Source organism: Phyllostomus hastatus, unplaced genomic scaffold (genome assembly GCF_019186645.2).
Source record: "Phyllostomus hastatus isolate PE091 unplaced genomic scaffold, TTU_PhHast_1.1 phas_contig_468, whole genome shotgun sequence".
In the NCBI taxonomy this organism is placed as follows: Eukaryota; Metazoa; Chordata; class Mammalia; order Chiroptera; family Phyllostomidae; genus Phyllostomus; species Phyllostomus hastatus.
This window is the reverse complement of record NW_025333884.1, coordinates 1,461,902-1,483,452: the sequence shown is the minus strand read 5'-3', so window position 1 is coordinate 1,483,452 and position 21,551 is coordinate 1,461,902. Positions and strand designations below refer to the sequence as shown.

Sequence of the window (21,551 nt, the reverse complement as noted above, 5' to 3'; positions counted from 1 at the left end):
CTATCATTTTTATTAATCTTTGCCTGAAGCAAAAGCTTACATGTAAAAAAAAATGAAACTCATAATTGGAACTGTAGATTTTAACTTATACATAAAGGAAAATGTTGGACTTCAAATGCATAAATGTTAAAATAGAAGGAAAGCTGAAAATTGATTCAGAAAATATTCATCTCAAGAAGTTGCCATATAACTGGCAAAACCAAAGTAGATAGAAGTTCATAGAACTCCATCTTCTGCACGCATATTTTAGCTATCTACTCTTCCCATTGCTTCTGCCAATAACAATGAAATAACACCATCACACATGTCTGCTTATAGACCTATGTGAGAATTTGGAATTCTTTGGAATATAGACCCAAGAATGAAATTATTTCATAGCATATGTGTATACATAAATTTAATATTAGTCTGATTGACCTTCAGAAAGGCTGCTGCAGTTGACATTACCAAGAGTTGTATATGAAGCCCTGGCTGGTGTGGCTCGGTGGATTGAATGCCAGGCTGCAAACCAAAGGGTTGCTGTTGGGGGGCTTTGCCCGCAGGGCACCCCTGGGCTGCCACAGATGAGAATAAGTCTACCAAGACATGATCTGCTTGGGTAGGAAGAGTGGCCGATCTCTCATAGGAGAAGGGCCAAGAGCCTTTTCCTCAATGGCTTTTATTGGGTTCATTTACACAGGAATTCAGGTAAAGCTCATTACTCTTTGCAGGGAAGTAAGGATCAAATAACAAGGAACTCTGAGGGCCTATTTTAAGTCAGGGTCAGATAGCTAAAGAGCTGTAAAAACTTTAAGGAAGAAACTTACTTCTTCCTCGGACCCTTATCATTCAATTGAGAGCATTCTAAACAAAGCAGGTTTCACAGGATTTTACATATTCTTTCTTAGGCTTGATTGCCTGGGGAACCCACCATTTCCAGCACAGGGCTGCACCACCCTCTGTCATTGTTTCAGGCTTAGGTGGAGTGAGGCAGCCAGGAGATTAGGAGATTCTCTTGCAGACAATGAGGACTCAGGCTGTGTCAAAGCCGAGGGGCGAGGGTCCATCACCCCCTTTTGCTGTAGCCCCCAAAGTCCTTCCTTGGGGGCCTCCCACATGATTGTGCCTGTCTTAGGTCGTGCCCCCCTTGGGGAATCTTACCTGTCATTGGCTAACCGGCCAAGTATTGGGGGCCAGTTATGGATGAAGTAAAAGGAACAGAAGTGGTGCTCCTGCCAGGGAGATAAGCTTGTCTCCTTGGTGGCTTATGGTCCAAAGTCATTCCCTCAGCTTTAGCCTTGGTGGGGGTTACAGCTTCTGATACCAGGCAGGGCGGTTCCCAGCAGGTCGTCAGTTCGATTCACAACCAGGGCACATGGCTGGGTTGCAGGCCAGGTCCATAGTAGGGGGTACACAAGAGGCAACCACAAATTAATGTTTCTCTCCCTTTCTCCCTTCCTTCCCTTCTCTCTAAAAATAAATAAAATCTTTTTTTAAAAGTTGTTTATGAGGTTTTTTTGTGTAACAACTTCCTCACCTCCATTTGGATGACCCAGTAGTATAGAAGTACTACTGTTTTTTAACTTGGGAGAACTTTGACTGATCTAATACAGCTACATTTTAACACAGGGGGTATCACATATCATTTCTCCATGTTCGAAAAGATTCACAGTTGCACAATGATCACCACTATCTAATCCTAGAACACTTTCATCTGCTCCAAGGAACCCTCCCACCCTACACATTAGCAGTCACTCCTCATTCCCAACTCTATCCCCCACCTCTAGTCTCTGGGAAGTACTGATTTACTTTTTCTCTCTACGGATTTGTCTATTCTGTACATTTCATATAAATGCAATCATCCCACACATTATCTCTTATGGTTGGCTTCTTTCACTTGGCATGTCTTCAGGGTTCATTCATGCTGTAGCATGAATCAGTACTCAATTTCTTCATATTGCTGAAAATATATTATAGGGGTATACTACATTGTTTATCATTCATCAGTTGATGAACATAGAATTGCTTCCACTTTTTACCTTTTGTGAATACTGTTCCTATGAACACTTTTGCACAAGCTTTTGTGTGGGTGTGTTTTCAGTTCTCTTGGGAGTATACTTAGCCATGTAAGCATTGTGACATAAGCCCAGTCTTTTTGGAATGTGGTTTTGGTGGTGTCGACCTCACTGAGATGTTCATGGACTTGTCTTAGCAGTCTCCATCCTGGAAATGGAAACTCTAAGACTAGGGCTCAAAACACATGAACAAGGAAAGTTATAGTGCACTTTGCAAGATAATGGGGTCATATTAGCAATGGGAGAGGGGTACTGCCCTTAGGTACAGGGAAGTGGGGCCCCTGCTTTGGGTACTGTGCCTCAATATCCCCACAATTTGTGGTTCCTTTCTCCAAGATTTTGAAATCTCCCTCTGATCCCTGTGATTGGTCTCCACTAGCAATGCTGTCCAGGTCAGCTGCCCCATCCCTGTTTATCTAGCATTTGTCTTTGACTTCTATCCAATGTGTGTGGTTGACCAAGTGCTCCAAGAAACTATAAGATGTCCATGTGGTTGTCCCAAAGACCTGTGGTCATTGGCCAGCGCCAGTTCCATAAAGGAAACCTGGTGAGTAGTTAGCTCAGATATATACTGTGGGATGAGGGCTGGCCAGGGCACCCCTAGCCAGAAGGAATGTGTATTGTTTTGGGAATGGATTGTAACTCCCTCCTTATGGGAATGATTTCTTACTCTGCGACTGCTTCTTGACCTTTTCCTTCTGCATATTCACACTGATGTAACGTAGCTCCAGGCCACACATAGGTTTGTGCAACTTGGACCCATGCTGCCTTTGTCTGGGACCCCTTATAATGGGCCTTAGACTGGAGGAGGTGGGGTCTCTATCACATCAATCTGCCACCATCAGTACTCTCATGGAATATGAATAGTAAATGGCATGTTCACACCAGCTAGTCTGATGGGTGTTTTTTTTGGTGTGTGGGGGGGAATATCATGAACATTTAGGCAGCTCCCCAGTTTGGGACTCCTGTGCTACATATAGGCAGGCAGATGTCATAAGGAGCTGGCTCATGCAATTCTGAAGGCTAAGAAGTTCCATGATCTTTGCACACTGAAGACCCAGAATAGCTGTTAGTTATTTAGACCAAGTCCCAATGCCTGAGAACCAGGAGAGCCAAGAAATGAAAAGGGACAAATTCTCCTATCTCTTCAATGCAGTGAGCAGATAATGTTTTTTTATTGGGTTTACCCTTGAACCTTGTATGGTTTTGCAAACCAACATCACCCTAATAAATTGAATAAAAGGAATTCTTTCCCTTTTTTTGTTCGACTCAAGTCCTCAACAGATTGGTTCATGCTCACCCACACTGGGTTAGGTAATCTACTGAGTTAGCTGAATCAAATGCTATTCTTATTCAGAAACACTCTCACATATACATGCATGTGCAAATACACACATACAAAAATTTTTGATTATGCTATGAAGGTGAGCATCTATGATTTCTCAAAGCCCATATTATGCATTTATCCTGTCCTTACAGATTATCTGTCATAATTTAAATGGCCTCAGATTAATATAGGAATATATCAAAATTCAAGCTCCTATAGATGCATGCTTATTTCCACTTTAAATAGTTCAATGACATCATTGATGTGTTGCTCATCTTCTTGGCATTTTCATCTTATAATCAGAACTTCCATCATAGGACTTCCAGATTAAAGAGATGTACAACCTATATTCTGATATATATTCCTTTCCCAAAACCATGTTTTACTGCTACCATTAGGGAAGAGCATATACATGTCAGTCTTGTCTCAATATTTACATGTAATTTAATTATAAATTCCTACTAGTTTTTTTGGTATTTGTATCATGGGTGTGAGGGGAGAAGATAGCATAGACCCTACCTCAGAAGTTTTGATAAAAGAAATGCTACAGTAAATAGAAGACAAACATTTCAAAGTCAGGATGGAAATGCACAGAATTAGAAATCAACAATAAATTCAAGGTTAAGAAAACTGACATTGGTGATACTTTCAAAGTGTTAAGAGCAAACCCATCTTAACATTGATAGATAAAAATCAATGTTGTAACATGCTTTTTAACTTCTTGTAAAGTTAAAAAACTTTTTCAGTTTGTACTGTCAGAGAAACCAAAGATACTCAAATTACACTGTACACAATCCTTGGAAAACTAGACAGGGCCCCAAATAATCACTCAACTTGAGAACAGACGCTGTGGGGAAGAGGGAAGTCAGTTGCAATAGTGGAGTACCATATTAATATTGTGGATGTGAATACTGAGTGGCTTTCTGTATTTTGACAAATGTTCATTTCCCTGAATTTTATTTGGCAGGTCTCTTCCTCTAAATATTTCATATATTGTGTGTTTTCTCTTTTTGGCTTATTTAACATGTAAGTACTGAGTACATCTAGAAGAGTCAGTGCAGACTTGGCAGCCAAGTCCCTGCCCTCATGGAGCTTATATTCTAGTTGGCAGCAATTCTGGCATGGCCATCACTGTACTTTTGTTAAATGCCAGACTGAGCTCTTTTCCTTTCTAAGTACCGTCTCCTAAGTGACAGATAATAAATGTCAGAGTTCTGAATGAAGCACTTACTGTACCATGTACAAGGATTTTCCACTGCATGGCCTGCTGAAAACTTAGATGTGTTCCACTTTGGGTTACTAAAACAAATATTTTTTTTCCTCCTATAAAACTTAATAATAATTCAGATTGTACATAAGTTTTTAAAAAGAGATCATTTTGTACAATTTCTTTCCTCTGACAATTCTCTGATGGTCTTAGCACTCTCTCCATCTTTGTAAAATGTATCACCAGCATGGACTCTACAATGACTTACAAGATTTGATCTCCAACTGAAGCTTTTACCACATATCTCACATTTGTAAGGTTTCTCCCCAGTGTGAACCCGCCCATGATACTGAAGTTGTGAAGAGCGACTGAAGACTTTACCACATGCATCACATTTGTATGGCTTCTCTCCAGTGTGGACACTCTGATGAAGTTGAAGACTCGAGGCCTGACTGAAGTGCTTACCACACTCCCCACACTTATATGGCTTCTCTCCTGTGTGGACCCTCTGATGCATGTCAAGATTCAAGCTCCACTTGAAGGCCTTCCCACACTCCTCACATTTGTATGGCTTCTCCCCAGTGTGAACTTTTTGATGGGCTTGAAGGTGTGAACTCCGACCAAAGCTCTTCCCACACTTGTCACATTTGAATGGCTTTTCTCCACTGTGGACTCTCTGATGGGCAAGAAGATGTGAGGCCTGACTGAAGACCTTCCCACATTCCTCACAATTATATGGTTTCTCTCCTGTGTGGATTCTACAATGAATTTTAAGGTCTGCTCTACGACTGAACCCCTTCCCACACTCTTCACATTTGTATGGTTTCTCCCCAGTGTGGATCAGCTGATGAATCTGCAGTCGTGAACTCTGATTGAAGCCCTGTCCGCACTCTTCACACTTGTATGGTTTCTCCACACAGTGGGCCTTCTGATGGATTTTAAGGTATGAACTTTGACGGAAGCCTTTCCCACATACCTCACACTTATAGGGTTTTTCTCCTGTGTGGATCACCAGATGAACTCGATAATGGATTTTCATCCTGAAGCTCTTCCCACACTCCTCACATTTGTATGGTTTTGCTCCTGTGTGAACTCCCTGATGTGCTTGAAAACTTGAACTGTAAATGAAGCCCTTACCACACTCTTTACACACATATGGTTTCTCTCCAGTGTGGATCCTCCGATGGGCCTGAAATTGTGAAGGCTGAATGAAGCATTTACCGCATTCTTCACATTTATATGGTTTCTCTCCTGTGTGGACCCTCTGATGGATATGAAGATTTGAACTACAAGTGAAACACTTCCCACAGCCCTCACATTTGTATGGTTTCTCTCCTGTGTGGACCATACAGTGGCTATTAAGTGCTGATCTACGACGGAAGTTCTTCCCACATATATCACACTTGAATGGTTTCTCCCCAGTGTGGATTCTCTGGTGTTCCTGAAGATGTGAAGCATGAATGAAGGCCCTTCCACATTTGTCACAATTATAAGGCTTCTCTCCAGAGTGTAATTTATAATGAACAGTAAGTGTTGCTCTACGACTGAAGCCTTTCCCACACTGCTCACATCTGAATGGTTTCTCTACAGTGTGGACTTTCAGATGAGTTTGCAGATGCGAACTCTGACTAAATTCCTTACCACACTTATCACACTTATAGCGTTTCTCTCCCAGGTGAACTCTCTGATGAATACGGAGTGCTGAGCTATAACAGAAGCTTTTTCCACATTCACCACATGTATGAGACTTCTCTTCTGAGTGTATTTGTTGATGAAGATCAAAGTTGGAGACATCACTGAAATATTTTTTACATTCATCACACTGGTAAGGTTTCTGGCCTGTGTGATTTATAGACGGTCCTGCCCCAACCTGGCTGGTTGGATCACTTTGTTTGGAGAACTGAGAACTCTTTATCATGGAGTCTTGATGGCTGGTTAAGTCACTGGAAATCTGTTGCCAGATATGCCAGCAGGAAAGCTCTTCATGTGGTTCTGCTTCTGGAACAGTCTCTATTTCACCTTGGATTTTTCCCCCTGTAAAAACAGAGAATGCAGAGAAATGAACAACTGAAGGTTTTGTTCAGTATTTTCACAACTTCACATTGAAGACAGAATCTGAGATTTAAATGAATCCAGGAAATATTCAGTGTGTCTTTTCCATTGGATATCATGTTCTCTGGTTTGCATGTCCTCGGAAATCAAGAGGTGGACCAGTTGGCTCCTATCCACTGAGCATAATGAAACCCATTAATACACATCAAGTCTCCTATGTGAGGTGCAAGGTAGTTGTCAAAGACTTAATTTTAAAAGTTGACAATAGGATTCAGAATGTTAACCTATGGCCATTTCTACTGAGTATCAAGTTAGTGTAGAATCTTGAATAGTAAATTATGCAGTTAATAAATTATAGATAGAAAAGTTACATAGATAATAAAACAGGAATCTACTAAAACTTTAAGGAAAAGCAATAACAATCAAACACTTCAGTTTTAGGTTCATGTAATATAATCTAATATCCAATAACTTGAAGTATTTATATTTACATATTCAAAGTATTCTGGAAATTCTGTACAACACATACATCTCATCTCTTTTTTTCAGGTTGATAGACATTAAATGAGTTGGCAACTCATAAAATTGTGATCATTTCCAATAACTTCAGTTTAGAAATGTGTTTTCTAAAAGATTTACCCTTGTTGGTATCCCAAAGTTTCTACATTTATACAAAGTTATAGGAACATCTGGAGAATACTTTTTCAATGAACTTTTCTATTAGTTTAGAAAGTACTTCTCTTGCCCTGACTGGTGAGGCTCAGTGGGTTGGGCCTCCCACAAACCTAAAGTTCACTGGTTCAGTTCCCAGTCAGGGCACATGCCTGGGTTGTGAGCCAGGTCCTCTGTTGGGGGTATGCAAGAGGCAACCAACAGATGTTTCTCTCACACATCGATGTTTCTCTCCCTCTCTTTCTCCTTCCCTTCCTCTCTCTGTAAAAATAAATACAATCTTTTTAATAAAAAAATAAAAATAAAAAGTACTTCTCTTAAAAGTCAACAATAAGACCTGACTGGTGTGGCTCAGTGGGTTAGGTGTCATCCTGCAAACTGAAAGCTTGCCAGTTTGATTTCTGGTCCCTGCACATGTCTCTGTTGCAGGCCAGGTCCCCAGTTGGGGGCATGCAGGAGAGACAACTGATGCATGTTTCTCTAGCACATCAGTGTTTCTCTCCCTCTCTCTCTCCCTTCCTTTCCTTTCTCTGACAGTAAATAAAATATTTTTTTAATATGAATTTTTTATTTAAATTATTTTATAAGTAAAATCTTTTTAAAAAAGTCAACAGTAAGAGAACAAAGAACACTATTACAAGTGGACCAAAGACTTCAACATACACTTCACCTAAGAAGATATACAGATGATAAACATAAAAAAGATGCTCCCCATCTTACATCATCAGGGAAATATAAATTCAAATAATGAGATACCACCAGACACCTATTAGAATGGCTAAAATCGAGTACACTGACAATATCAAGTGGTTTGATGAGGATGTGAAGCGGCAGGCACTCTTATTTGCTGCTGATGGGAGTGCAAAATGTTACAATCACTTTGGAAGACAGTTTGGTAGTTTCTTACAAAACTAAACATACTTTTACCATACCATCCAGCATTGCACTCCTTGGTATTTAACGAAAGAAGCTGAAAACCTAAGTCTACACAAAAACTTGTACAGGGATGTTTACAGCAGCTTTATTCAATAACAACAAAACTTGTAAGCAATCAAGATGTTCTTCAGTAGGTGAATAGATAAACTGTGGTATATGCACACTATGGAATATTATTCAGTGCTGAAAAGAAATAATCTATCAAACCATGGAGATATGGATGAAAGGTAAAAGCATATTACTAAATGAAAGAAGCTAATATAAGGATTACTTATTGTATGATTCCAACTATAAGACATTCTAGAAAAGGCAAAACTATGGAGATAATAAAAATTTCAGTGGTTGATAGGGGTTATGGGGAGGGAGGGAGGAACAAGTGGAGCACAGAAGATTTTTAGGGCAGTGAAAATACCCTGTGTGATACTATAATAGCAGCTATGTGTCATTATACATTTGTCCAAATCCACAGAAGGTATAACACCAAGAGTGAGCCCTATTGTAAAATACAGACTCTGGGTGATAATGATGTGCCAATGTATTTAGATTCATCAATTGTATTTTGTGGGGGATGTTAATAATTTAAGAGTCTGTGGGCGCCCTGGCTGGCATGGCTCAGTGGATTGAGTGCTGGCCTGCGAACTGAAGGGTCACCGGTTGGAATCCCAGTCAGGGCACATGCCTGGGTTGCGGGCCAGGTCCCCAGTAGGGGGTGCAAGAGGCAACCACACATTGATGTTTCTTTCCCTCTTTTTCTCCTTTCCTTCTCCTCTCTTATTAATAAATAAATAAAATCTTAAAATAAAGAGTCTGTATGTATGTGGGCAGGGGGTATGTAAGGTATTTTGTACCTTCTTCTCAGTATGGCTGTGAACATAAAACTGTTCTAAAAAATAAAGAGTCTTCTTTTTTAAAGTACTTCTGAAAATATTTCATAAAGGAGAAATTCACTCTCCTCCCTGTAGAAATAGCTAAGTAAAAGCATCCTGTTTTGCCCTGGCCAATGTGGCTCAGTTGGTTGTAGCATTGTCTCAAAAACCAAAAGGTCACAGGTTTGATTCCCAGTTTGGGCACATCCACGTAGGGGATTTAGTCCAGTCCATGTGCATGTGAGAAGCAACCAATCAATGTTTCTCTCTCTTATCAATGTTTTCTCTCCCTCTCTCTCTCCTTCCCTTCTCCTCTCTGTAAGGTCAGTGGGCAAGTCCTCAGGTGAGGATAAAAATAAAAAACATCCACACTATATAACTATGTCTTGGGTCATTTTATGGGAAACTTACTTTAATCTCAAGGTGTCTGGGATGGTTATAATGATTTGCAGACTTGGGAGTAAATATCTAATCACATATTGACTAAAACAATGTAAAGCAGACAGTGAAACGTTAGCTCCTACTGGCAAGTTTCATTCCTGAGGACAAAAGGGAAATAAAGTTGAACAGATAACATGTTGTTCTGAAATATGACAGTAATTCAGATCTCTAGAAAACAGAGTGGAAAAATGGAAGGTAATCTTTTGCAATGGAGATAGAACCTGGGAGAAGGAAAAGATGAGGCCACTGTATAAACTCAGAAAGCCAACTGTTGGACGAGTGTTGGTTCCAGCCAGGACCTCTTCCCAGGGAGACACACGAATGGCTCCTCGTGTCTTTTAGGTCTCTAGTCAATGTCAGCTCACCCACACAGCCACTTTACCACCCAGTGTAAGATAATAAATCTTGTCCTCACTCAGTTCTGGCAACATTCATGCTCTTTGTTGATGTTCTACACAGCACTTTTTACCATTAGACACCCGAAGTCAACTGTTGTTTAATGATGTCTTTCCCCTACAACACAGCATCAAAGAGGGATGGATTTACATCTTGCACACCAAACACATCCCACCTACCTGGTGTACAACCACTGCTCAGAACTGTGCCTGGAACATGATGAGCATGCAGCAAATGTACGTTGAATGAATAAATGAGTCCCACCAAGAAAGTTTTACTTTTGGTCAGACCAAAAGACACAGGGGTACATACACCAAGCATGATATTAAAGAGAAAATTAAAGGTGGCAAAATTCCTTGGAGTGAAAATAAAGCAAGAGGCCCTATCACTGGTTTCTTCTGAAGCTTTTGGACTATTTCCTTGAAAGCAGAGTTTGAAAAAACTTTGGCTGTAGATTAAAAAAAGCCTATTACAGCAGTTTTTCAAATTGAAAACCCCATCTCTTTAGTGAGCTGTGAAATAAATTTAAAAGCTTGAGATAGGAATTCAGAACAAACAACCAGGATAGAAAGTGTCAGAGAATCATCACCAACAGGAGAGGGATTACTATATGAAATGCCTATGAAAGTCATACATGTAATTCTAAAACACGTGAAACATTGGTTTTGGTTACAATGAAAGATGTGTCGCTTACTATGGCTTATAGAAAAAAAAACCCCTGAAAACTTTGGTTCTAGAAGTTACCAAGGCCTTAATTAAAGAAATTATTCAAGTGGAAAGACAAGTTCCAAGAGTGGAAGCTTGGAAAAATATTACGTGGTGAGTATGTACTTCTTGGTAAATAACATAATTTATGGTTATATTTAACAAACTGACCCTTAAAAATACCTGTGTGAGGGGGACAGGGAGGCTCTCTGAGGATGTGAAAATTTTAAGCAGCAATTTTCCTGATTCTTCCCAGGTTACAATATTCACTAGTTGAAAAACACCAAGTCTTTATAACAATTAAGAGAAAATTATATGAAATCTATATTTTTTAACATTTGTTAAACAGCTAAATTTGTAGAAAACAAAGGCACAATAGATTTTTGAACCAGATTTATATACAACATTGAGGTGTGTTCCATGTCACTCTCATCTTCAATCTTCCCCCGCAGGGACATGAAGGGAAACCTGGGGACAGTGACATGGACGTGCGCTTTGAAAGATGTGAATGGGCTGCAGATGGCAGATCTTCCAGGGAAATGCAGCTCGCAGCCTGGTTACTGTCTGACAGTGCAGGAAATACACTTTTTTCCTTGTGTGGGGCAGCTATCTGAGAATCAGCGTTCAGAATCCTCATTCCAAAACCATTCTTCCCAGAAATGAGTATACTCACCTAAGGAAGGCTCCAGGAGAGCCACAGGGAAAGTGTGTCAGACAGTGTGGCCACAACCATGACACTTACAAGTTTTCCTGGAATGTGAGTCAAGTGCACACACACAAACACATGTTCATGTCAGGGGCACTCAAGAGAGTTAAATGAAATATAAAGTAACCAGGCAGGCATTCATAAAAACACAACAAATGTTCTGACACACCCTCCGTCTACTCTGGCTTGCCCATGATCTATAGCTACCTCCTACAGTGACTACGGAGACACTGAGGGCCCCAACCTCTGAACACACTGGCTAAGCCAACAAACATTCACAGACACTTGTCCCAAAGCAGGCTACTTTAGGCACAGAGGATACAGCAATAAACAAAACAGATAAAAATTCCTCACTGAGGGGCATTACACTCCTGTGCAGAGAGAGAGGTAACATGCAGGTAAACAAAAACATATGAGCCCCAATAAAATGCAGAACAAGGAGGGCAGAGAAGGGATGTATTTGCCACAGGGTGGGCAGAGAAGCCCTTCCTCATGAAATTCAAACTGAGCAGAGACCTGAGTGAAGTAAGGAGGGAACAGGAAGGTTGTAGGTGAAAGAGAATGGCACAGAGAAAGCACGCAGGGCCCTGAGGCAGAAGCACCTGTAGTCGGCAGAATGAGTGTTCCCCAAAGCATCTGCATCCTAATTTTTGGAGCCTAGAATGTTAGGTTACATGGCAAGGGGTAATTAAGGCTCATAAGCAGCTGACCTTAAAATTGAAGACAGTCCTCTACTGTTCAGATGGGCACAACACAGTTGAAAGGGTCCTTCCAAGTAGAAGAGGAAATGTGACCACAGCAGGACAGGCAGAGAGGAGCGCTGTTGCTGGCTGAGAAGATGGAGAAAGGGGGGGCACAGCTAAGAAAGGTGGGGGATCTGTAGAAGCCTGAATGGCAAAGGCAGACTGTTCTCAGGAGACTCCATAAAGAAGTATAACTGTGCTGACGCCCAGATGTACACCCGGAAGAACAATATCACACTTCTGGACTAAGGAACTGTGAGATAACTGACATGGGCTGTTTTAGGCCATGATGTTTGTGGGAATCTGTCATGGCAGCAATAGGCAATAGTGTTGCCGGCAGATCTGAGAATCAGCAGAAAGGACAATATGGGTGGAAGAGAGAGCACAAGGTAGAGTATGCAGAGCAGGACACAGAGGGTTCCAGAAGCCACTTAGAAAGGTTTTAAGAAAAATGAGAAGTGCCCTGGCTAGCGTAGCTCAGTGGATTGAGCTCGGGCTGCGAACCAAAGTGTCGCAGGTTCGATTCCCAGCCAGGGCATATGCCTGGGTTGCAGGCCACGGCCCCCAACAACCGCACATTGATCTCTCTCTCTCTATCTCTCTGTTTCTCTCTTTCTCCCTCCCTTCCCTCTCTAAAAATAAATAAATAAATAAATAAAGCAATAAATCTTAAAAAAAAATGAGAAGCCAGAAAGGATGTTGAGTAAAGGAACAGCTCTTTGGCTTTGTCTCCTACGGCTCAGAGACCATCAGAGGGAGGGTGGGAGCAGCATGACCAGCACAAGGGTGGTTGAAATAATTCAAGAAAGAGGTTTGGCAATTTGGGCCAGATGAGAGCCAAAGAGGTGGAGAAGAAGTAAAACACACAGGAGAACATCTCCGAGGACTTCTGTCTGCTTGGTGCTTACCTGATTCCCCTTCTCTTTGGGTTGCGGTCATCATCCAAACCCTTTTTTCTTTTTCCAAGTGGACTATGTCATGTTTGAAGGAGTGACATCCTGGGAACATGACAAGTTCCCATATTTAAAATGAATATACTAGAGGTATCTAGTGGAAATTTACTGGAAATTTAGATTTCTATTGCATACTGATCAATTAGTCAAAATGAGTAAAAGCATGACCTATCTGAAGAAATACCAATATCTCAAGTCCTAGAGAGATATGCATAAAATGTATTTACTACAAAATCTGATTTCTAACCAATGTCTATTTTCATTAAGCTCCTCCCACTGGCTCTTACATCACTCATATAATTAGCCAGTGGCTTTACTGTAATGTATCCTGTTTTTCCTAACAAATTGATGTTTCTCCCTTATTTTATTGCATTAAAAAGTGCTGGTACAAAATTCAGGTCCATGAATGCAAGTGATCATTTTAAGACTCACAAAGCCTTGAACACCTGAGGACATAAGCCACTCCTGGGGGTTGACATTCAGTTAGAGAGGGCCCCTGTCCTCACCCACTGAGACCAGGTTCTGGAAGTTCTCCAGCATCACATCTCGGTACAGCTTCCTCTGTATGGAGTCCAGCAGCCCCAGCTCCTCCTCAGTGAAGACCACAGCTACGTCCTTGAATGTCAATTCCTCCTACAACATCAAACACAGGCAACCTCAATCTTATAATCAATGGCCACATGAAAAGGGACAGTACCGAGAAGGTAGGGCACTTGAGTGGGAAATGGTTTCAGATTTTGAGAGACTTAAGTTGATGTGCAGGTCTCCCATCCCCACTACTCTTTCAATGCCACACACTGACTCCTCAGGCTCAGCAGAGGTGCGGCAGTGACAATAGTCCTCATATTTTTACTTTGTGCCCTCATTGATTCTACTTACAAGCAAACTCCAAGAACCCTAAATATGCATACTGGGCTACATGTGATTTACTTTTCTTTCTTTTTAAAAATGATTTTATTAAATTTTTTAGGGGAAGAGAGGGAGAGAGGAAGAGAAACATCAATGTGTGGTTGCCTCCTGAGGCCCTACTGGGGACTTGGCCTGCAACCCAGGCATGTGCCCTGACTGGGAATTAAACCAGTGACCCTTTGGTTCACAGGTGGGTACTCAACCCACTGAGCCACACCAGCCAGGGCTACTTTTCAATCAATATTGCCAGTGGCCCCCAGAAGCATTTAGTAATTTAGTCCAAACATATTTGGTAGCACCTGCCTTCCTTCTCATTCACAAGTGGATCCTAGACGCTGTCACTTTTCATATGTGGCTGTCCCCTGAAACTTCAAGGCACACACTACATCTCTTGATTGCAGCATTCGGTGTCATGTCTGAAGCCAACACGCCTCAGTATGCATCCCAAAAGTCCATCCTTCATAAGCTGTATGACCTTGAACAAACTTGCCTATGTGCCTGAGTTGCCTCTCTGTATAATGGTCCTTACCATGACTGAGCTCTTTCAAACATTAAACAAGGGAATATCTACAGCATTTGGGACAGTGTGACAGACTAAGTGCCTAATAAACATTTGCCATTATTCTTATTTCTTATCATTATCAAATGTATTTTATCTCATTTCATGGCTGCATATTATTCCAAGGAACTGAAGACCTAGAATTACCTGTTCTAAATATTTAATTTTATATAGTTTTCTCATTAAAACCTATCCTGCAAATCTATATTTTATGTAGATTTTACTTTCCTATTTAAGTAATTGCAAATGAAAATTAAAATATCAAAAATCAGCATGTTTAAAATTATGATCATATAATGACAGATTTTTTCCCCCAATTTTCCCCCCATTTCCTGAATCTTTCAAGAGAACACGAGCACCCTGATTCTCTATACAATGGCCAAGTGCAGGTTATAAAATTTCCCTTGACTTTAATTATCCAATTTGGGAGAACAATTTGTTTTTGTATTTGCACTTATTTGATTATAAATGAATAACTTCACCTTTTCAAATGTTTATTAATCATCTCTGTTTCTCCTCTTGAATAGATCTATTCATGCCCTTTGTTCATATTCTATTGGATTTTTTCATTAACTCTATGTATAAGATTCCTATTATGAAACAAACAAAAAAACCCCAAAGAATCCTATTATGAATTTTGGCATTCATGTAGTAAATATTTTTTGGCATTTCCGGGGTAAATATTTTTGCCCCAGGTTATTTTTTCTGGTAATTTTACTTTTCTATTATACACTGTAGCAGGGGTGTCCAACCTATGGCCCACAGGCCACACATGGCCCAGGATGGCTGTGAATGGGGCCCAACACAGAACTGTAAATTTACTTAAAACCTTTTTTTTTGCTTTTCAGTTTTCGTTAGTGTTTATGTATTTAAGGTGTGGCCCAAGGCAACTCTTCTTCTTCCAGTGTGGCCCACAGATGCCATAAGGTTGGACACTAGTGGAAGGTGTCTTTTACCACAGATGAATTTAGAGATTTTAAAACAAGATGATTTTCTTTATTTCTAGAGAGAAGGGAAGGGAGGAATAGAAACATCAATGTATGGTTGCTTCTCACGAGCCCCAAACTGGGGACCCGGGCCACAACCCAAGCATGTGCCCTGACTGGGAATGGAACCAGCACAGATCAGCCCTCAATCCACTGAGCCACATCAATCAGGGCTAGAGATTTTTATACAACTATGCTAACGACAGTCTTTGTGTGTTGGGAGTGCTGAGCATCTCTGTGGACCTGAGGAGGAGCCACGACAGAGACAGAAGAGATGCACCCTGAGAAAGGATGGAGAACGGGTTGGGGAACAGCAGTGCCACCTGTGGAAACTGTCACTCAGAAGGGCTATCCAGGGCACAGATCCTGAAAGGAACTCTTCTTGTCTTTCTTCTTGTCAATCTCTTTCACTTGAGTAGAATGCCTACCACTCCTGACCCTTGGTTTCTTGTGGGAACCTGAGCAGGTTTTCATATTTCATGTGTTTAAGTTGAAGATGAAACCCAAATATCCTCATTCAGCAGCTCTGAGCAGTGAATGCAGTCACAGAATGCCCTTTACTGACAAATCTAGTATCTCTGGACATTTTAAACTAAGGTTCAAACTAAAGTTATGCTAGTCAAACCAATTACTACACAAGAGAAAAAAAAACACGACTAAATAAAAAACACAGAAGGCCTGACTCAGGCATGGGGAAGGTGAACTCTAGCCCAATCTGTGTGAAAATCTCCAATGATATTTGTGTGAAGCAGCAGTGACAGTCTGCAGTGCCATGCTGATATCTGGATATTCTACCTAGAAAACAGCCACCTTGACACATATCAAATGTAATACAATAAAAAAAATTGTCAGATTGATTTCAGAATTGATTTTGGAGGAAATGATTTTATGTAACACGGCTGTCACTGCAGTGTTGCTTAAAACAATTCCACACAGAGATGTGAAGTACCACACAGGAAATATACTCAATAATATTGTAACAACTATGTATGGTGTCAGGTGGGTGCTAGACTAAAAGAGGGGATCACTTCGTGAGTTAAGTTATATGTCCAACCACCTGAAACGAATAGGATGTTGAAGGTCAACTGTGATAGAAAAATAAAAATAGCCCTAGCTGGCATAGCTCAGTGGATTGAGTGCGGGCTGCAAACCAATGCATCACAGGTTCGATTCCCAGTCAGGGCACATGCCTGGGTGGTGGGCCACATCCCCAGTGGGGGCCACGTGAGAGGCAACCACACATTGATGTTTCTCTCGCTCTCTTTCTCCCCCGCTTCCCCTCTCTAAAAATAAATAAATACTATCTTAAAGAAAAATAAAAATAAATTTAAAAAACGGTAAAATTCCCAAACCATCTAAATGTCTGAGTGACAAGTAGTTAAAAATTAAAAGGTACATCAATTCAATAGAAATGTGATATAACCCTAAAAAATAAAAATTACATATGATCAGAGGAGAAAAGTTACAATTTAAAATTAAATATAACATGAATATAAATGCAGCTATGACTGAATATGAGATAAAGAGTATTAGAAAAAAAAAACTGGCTGGTGTGGCTCAGTGGATTGAGCACCAGCCTGCAGACCAAAAGGTTGCCAGTTCAACTCCTAGTCAGGGTGCATGCCTGCGTTGCAGGCTAAGTCCCCAGTTGCAGGAATGCAAGAGGCAACCAATCAATGTTTCTCTTGCACAGATGTTTTTCTCTTTCTCCCTCCTTTTCCCTCTCTCTAAAAATAAGTAAATAAAAAATTTTAACCCTGGCTGGCGTAGCTCAGTGGATTGAGCTCAGGCTGCGAACTAAAGTGTCGCACGTTTGATTCCCAGTCAGGGTACATGCCTGGGTTGCAGGCTATGACCCCCAGCAACTGCACATTGATGTTTCTCTCTCTCTTTCTCCCTCCCTTCCCTCTCTAAAAATAAATAAATAAAATCTTTTAAAAAAAACACCTTTATTTAAAAAAATTGTTTTTAAATATTAGAAAAGCCCTGGCTGGTATGGCTCAGTGGATTGAATGTTGGCCTGCAAACCCAAAGGTTGCTGGTTCGATTACCAGTCAGGGTACATGCCTGGTAGCCAATCAATGTTTCTCTCCTTCTCTTTCTCCCTCCCTTCCCCTCTGTCTAAAAATAAATAAATAAAATCTAAAAAATGAATAAAATCTTTTTAAGAATTAAAAAAAGTAAAAACAGCAAATTTGTCAGCAGGGAAACAGTAAAGTGGGAGAACTGTTCATTTCTAGTAACTTTTCTGCCCCATAAAATAAATAATAAGCCCTGGCTGGCATAGCTCAGTGTATTGAGTGCAGGATGCAAACCAAAGCATTGCAGGTTTGATTCCCAGTCAGGGCACATGCCTGGTAGCCAATCGATGTTTGTCTCTCTCTCTCTTTCTCCCTCCCTTCCCTCTCTAAGAATAAATGAATAAAATCTTTAATAAATAAAACAAAAACTAAAAACAAATGCAAAGTAAACTGAAAACCCTGGAGCCAACCAGGTCATCTAATACTCATTGTTTAAGTATTGAGTTGCCCCAAGAAAAACATGTGACAATTTGGTAATGAGGTAAAACTTTATTTGATTTTATTTGATCTTTTAAAGATTTTTAAAAATTTATTTTTAGAGAGAAGGGAAGGAAAGAAGAAAGAGAGGGAGAGAAACATCAATGTGTGGTTGCCTCTCATGCATCCCCTACTGGGAGCATGACCTGCAACCCATGCATGTGCCCTGACTGGAAATCAAACCTGAGACCCTTTCCTTTGTGGGCCCATGCTCAATCCACTGAGCTACACCAGTCAGGGCTTTTTTTTTTTTTAAGATTTTATTTATTTTCTCTTAGAGAGATGGGAAGGGAGAGAGAAAGAGAAGGAGAGAAACATCATTGTGTGAGAAATACATGCATTAATTGCCTCTCACACATCCCCAAAATGGGGACCTGGCCCACAACCCAGACATGTGTCCTGACTGGGAATCAAACCAGCGACCCCTTGGGTCACAGGCCAGCACTCAATCTACTGAGCCACACCAGCCAGGGCTGAGGTAGAACTTTAAAAGTGAGCAAGGCAAGCCCTTCTCACCTTGAACTTGGTCATTTTTTCCTCCTAGTTCTGGGGATGCGCAGAGTTTTGAGTGATACAGATCCCAGGAAGGCAGAAGTGTGGTTGGCAGTGCCTGCAAAGGTAAAGGAACAGGCTGTAGGAGTGGCCTGGATGCTGCTCACCTACATGGCAATTATTATGAATAAGTTTGTGAATGTTTATAACAACATGAATCACAGTCACCTAAAACTGGGAAGAACTGAAACGTCGACCTATGTGTGAATAAACAGACAAACTGTGGCACATCCACACAGTGGAATATTATTCCCCAATTAGAAGGAATAAAGTACTGGTTATGGTAGAACATAGATAAACTTTGTAACAAAGGTGTACATATTGTGTGATTCTTTTTTATGCAATGTCCATAATAAGCAGATCTATGGAGACAGAAAATAAGTTGGTTGCCTAGGTATTTGGGAAGAGAATGGGCATTAAGCAACTGTAACTGGGCAGGAGGAATCCAACTGAGGAAACAAAAACGTGCCCCACCCCACTCAGCAAAGTCCCATTTGGTAAAAATAAATGTTAACCTATATGTTATTTAAATGAGTAAAACTAATTTATGGATTCTGAATCTCTACTGATATAATATTTAAATGAATGAATAAATAAAGTGGGAGGGAAGGGGAAGCTTGTCTTTATAGTAGAATGTCCAATAATAAATGTACCTCCCAGAAAAAAACTGTATTAATGTCAAAAAAATAAAAACCTGATAGACATCACCTCAGCTTAGTGAACAAGGCTGATTTCATGGAAAAGGGACTAACCAACATCCTTCAGCTCCTATTGTGTTGTGATGGCAAGGACACACTTCACCACTTCTGTGGGATCCCTGACCGCAATGCAGGATTTGAACCTTACCATGGAATACATCAAATAAATGCCAGAGGACTGGCTCATAAATAGCTTGACTCTGTACTTGTCCAAAGCATTAAGAACAAAACAAAGGCTGTGGAATTGTTCCACATTAAAAAAGAACATTAATAGAAGTATGATAAAAATTTTTGTAAAGTTTTTATAAACAAGGGTATAACTTAAGGCAAATGCATAAAAGTGGACTTTGAAGCTATGGGGAAAACTGACTACACTGTGAGTCTGTGTTGCCTTTCCTTGAGTCCTCCAGTGAAAATACTACATTATGAAGACCTTAAATGAAAAACAGAAGAATATAAATAAAGGACTGTGGATTATATAACAGTACATTATCTAGTATATTTTCTAGCATTATCTATTAGGTAACGCTATTAACCATTAGTAATAATTTATGAAAGTATATGGAAGTTCATTAGTTTATTCTTTCTTGGCAATGTTTTCAAATTTCTACAGTTAAAACAGATGAGGGGAGAAGCATTAAGAGAGGTATGATAAATTTTTTGTAAACTGTTTATAATATACAAATATACATACAAAAAGCATGGAGAAAAAATGTATTAGACATTTAACACTTACTAATTTACATCCTGGATGAATGGGTAATTACAAATTTTTTTCCCTCATGTTTCTGTGATTTCTGAATACTCCATAATGATATGGTTCTATAAGAATAGGAAGTATTTTTTAAAATAAGTGAAGCAAAATAGTTGACAATGGTTTTTAAATTCACAGAAAAGCCCACGTCCATTAGTCTTGTCTTACGGTCCCCCACTGGGACCGTATCCTGAATTGACTGGGATCAAATCCTGATCCCAGTTAATTCCTATAGCTTAAGGAGAATATATCCCAGATTATGAACGCAAGCTCTGGACATAGACTTCCTAAAATCCAACCCCAGCTCAGCCTCTTATTAGGTGGATGACTATGGGCGAAGATTTACGCTCCCGGGAACGCAATCTCATTTTATAGAATAGGAAAAAAAGCAGTGTGTATTTATTTGTATAAAACCATTATCATCAAACTTAGCAGTTAAGGATTAATTATCATCATTACTCATTCCCAATTACACATCCTATATTTTCTCCCATATACGTGAATATCATTGTAAAAGGCAAATGCCAAGTCTCACTCAGGTGGAGCTTTGCTGTCAGTTGCCAAGGCATCACTCCCTCTACACCCATGCAGTCTTTTTTGAGATCCTGAACCGCCAGGATCGCGCTGCCGTCCTCGAAAAAAGTTAGAGCTTCCCCTCCGTGAGTGCAATCAGAAAGCAACCCTTACCTCCACCTCCCTGCCCCAAAAGGTCCGGGATTCACCAGACTCACGCTGGGATGGGAGAGAGGAGGCAGGGTCACTGCAGCTAGAGCTCTGACCCTAACCCGGGAATTTGACAGCTCCTCCGGAGATTAACACTAAGGAGAGATCGGCATTCACCAGGTACCAAGAACTATTTTAAGATTTCAATTTCCAAAAACAATTCCATCGGGAAAGTCCTAATACCCCCATTTCAAAGAACAGCAACGGAGGCACGGGGAAATTAACTCCCCAATGCCAGGAGGTAGAAGAGAGCACAGAAGGATTAAGGAGGAGGACTAGGTGAGCTGAGAGTCCCTGGAACTCTCAAACCAGGCGATAAGCGACCCGAGCCCGTCCCACTTGGGGAAGCCAGAAGCGCCCTAAACGCATAAAAGCATTGTCGACCTCGCCCTTCGTAATTGGCGTCCACCACGGAGACTTCTTTCCCCCTAGGTCATCCGCCGGGTCATTGCGGGTCCTAATCATAGAGACAGAAAGTTCGGACCCGCGAGGAAGATGCAGAACCCACGTACCACTTCAGGAAAATACCGCAGCAACCTCACAGTCCGAGAACGGAAGTGCCTGCGAGATCGCGGAGCTGCTGAACTACATTTCCCAGAATGCACCAGAGCCGCCCTTTTGAGAAGTGCAAGCGATTACGCAAGGTGTCTGGACTACACTTCCCTGAATTCCGAAGGAGAAAGTTTACATATCGGCTTACCCAGTAGGAAAGGGTATTATGTCTATGGTCGGCTCCTTGACTACACTTCCCAAA

The 21,551-nt window shown here is 40.7% G+C and overlaps 1 protein-coding gene across 3 annotated transcripts; it reads right to left on the bottom strand.

Moving 5' to 3' along the window:
* Positions 1-3,219: 3,219 nt before the first annotated feature.
* On the bottom strand, positions 3,220-21,354 carry LOC123822895 (zinc finger protein 234-like). Of its 3 annotated transcripts, XM_045845059.1 has the most exons (6): positions 21,182-21,306; positions 20,057-20,142; positions 18,587-18,680; positions 13,565-13,691; positions 13,014-13,103; positions 3,220-6,622 (listed from the first exon to the last, which is right to left on the bottom strand). In XM_045845059.1, the coding sequence occupies exons 3-6, from the start codon at positions 18,599-18,601 to the stop codon at positions 4,755-4,757; spliced, it is 2,100 nt and encodes a 699-aa protein (XP_045701015.1). In that variant the 5' UTR covers positions 18,602-18,680; positions 20,057-20,142; positions 21,182-21,306; the 3' UTR covers positions 3,220-4,754. The 3 variants fall into 3 exon arrangements, with proteins under 3 accessions (XP_045701015.1, XP_045701013.1, XP_045701014.1); XM_045845057.1 differs by lacking the exon at positions 13,014-13,103; XM_045845058.1 differs by lacking the exons at positions 13,014-13,103; positions 20,057-20,142; positions 21,182-21,306 and adding an exon at positions 21,310-21,354.
* Positions 21,355-21,551: the final 197 nt, after the last annotated feature.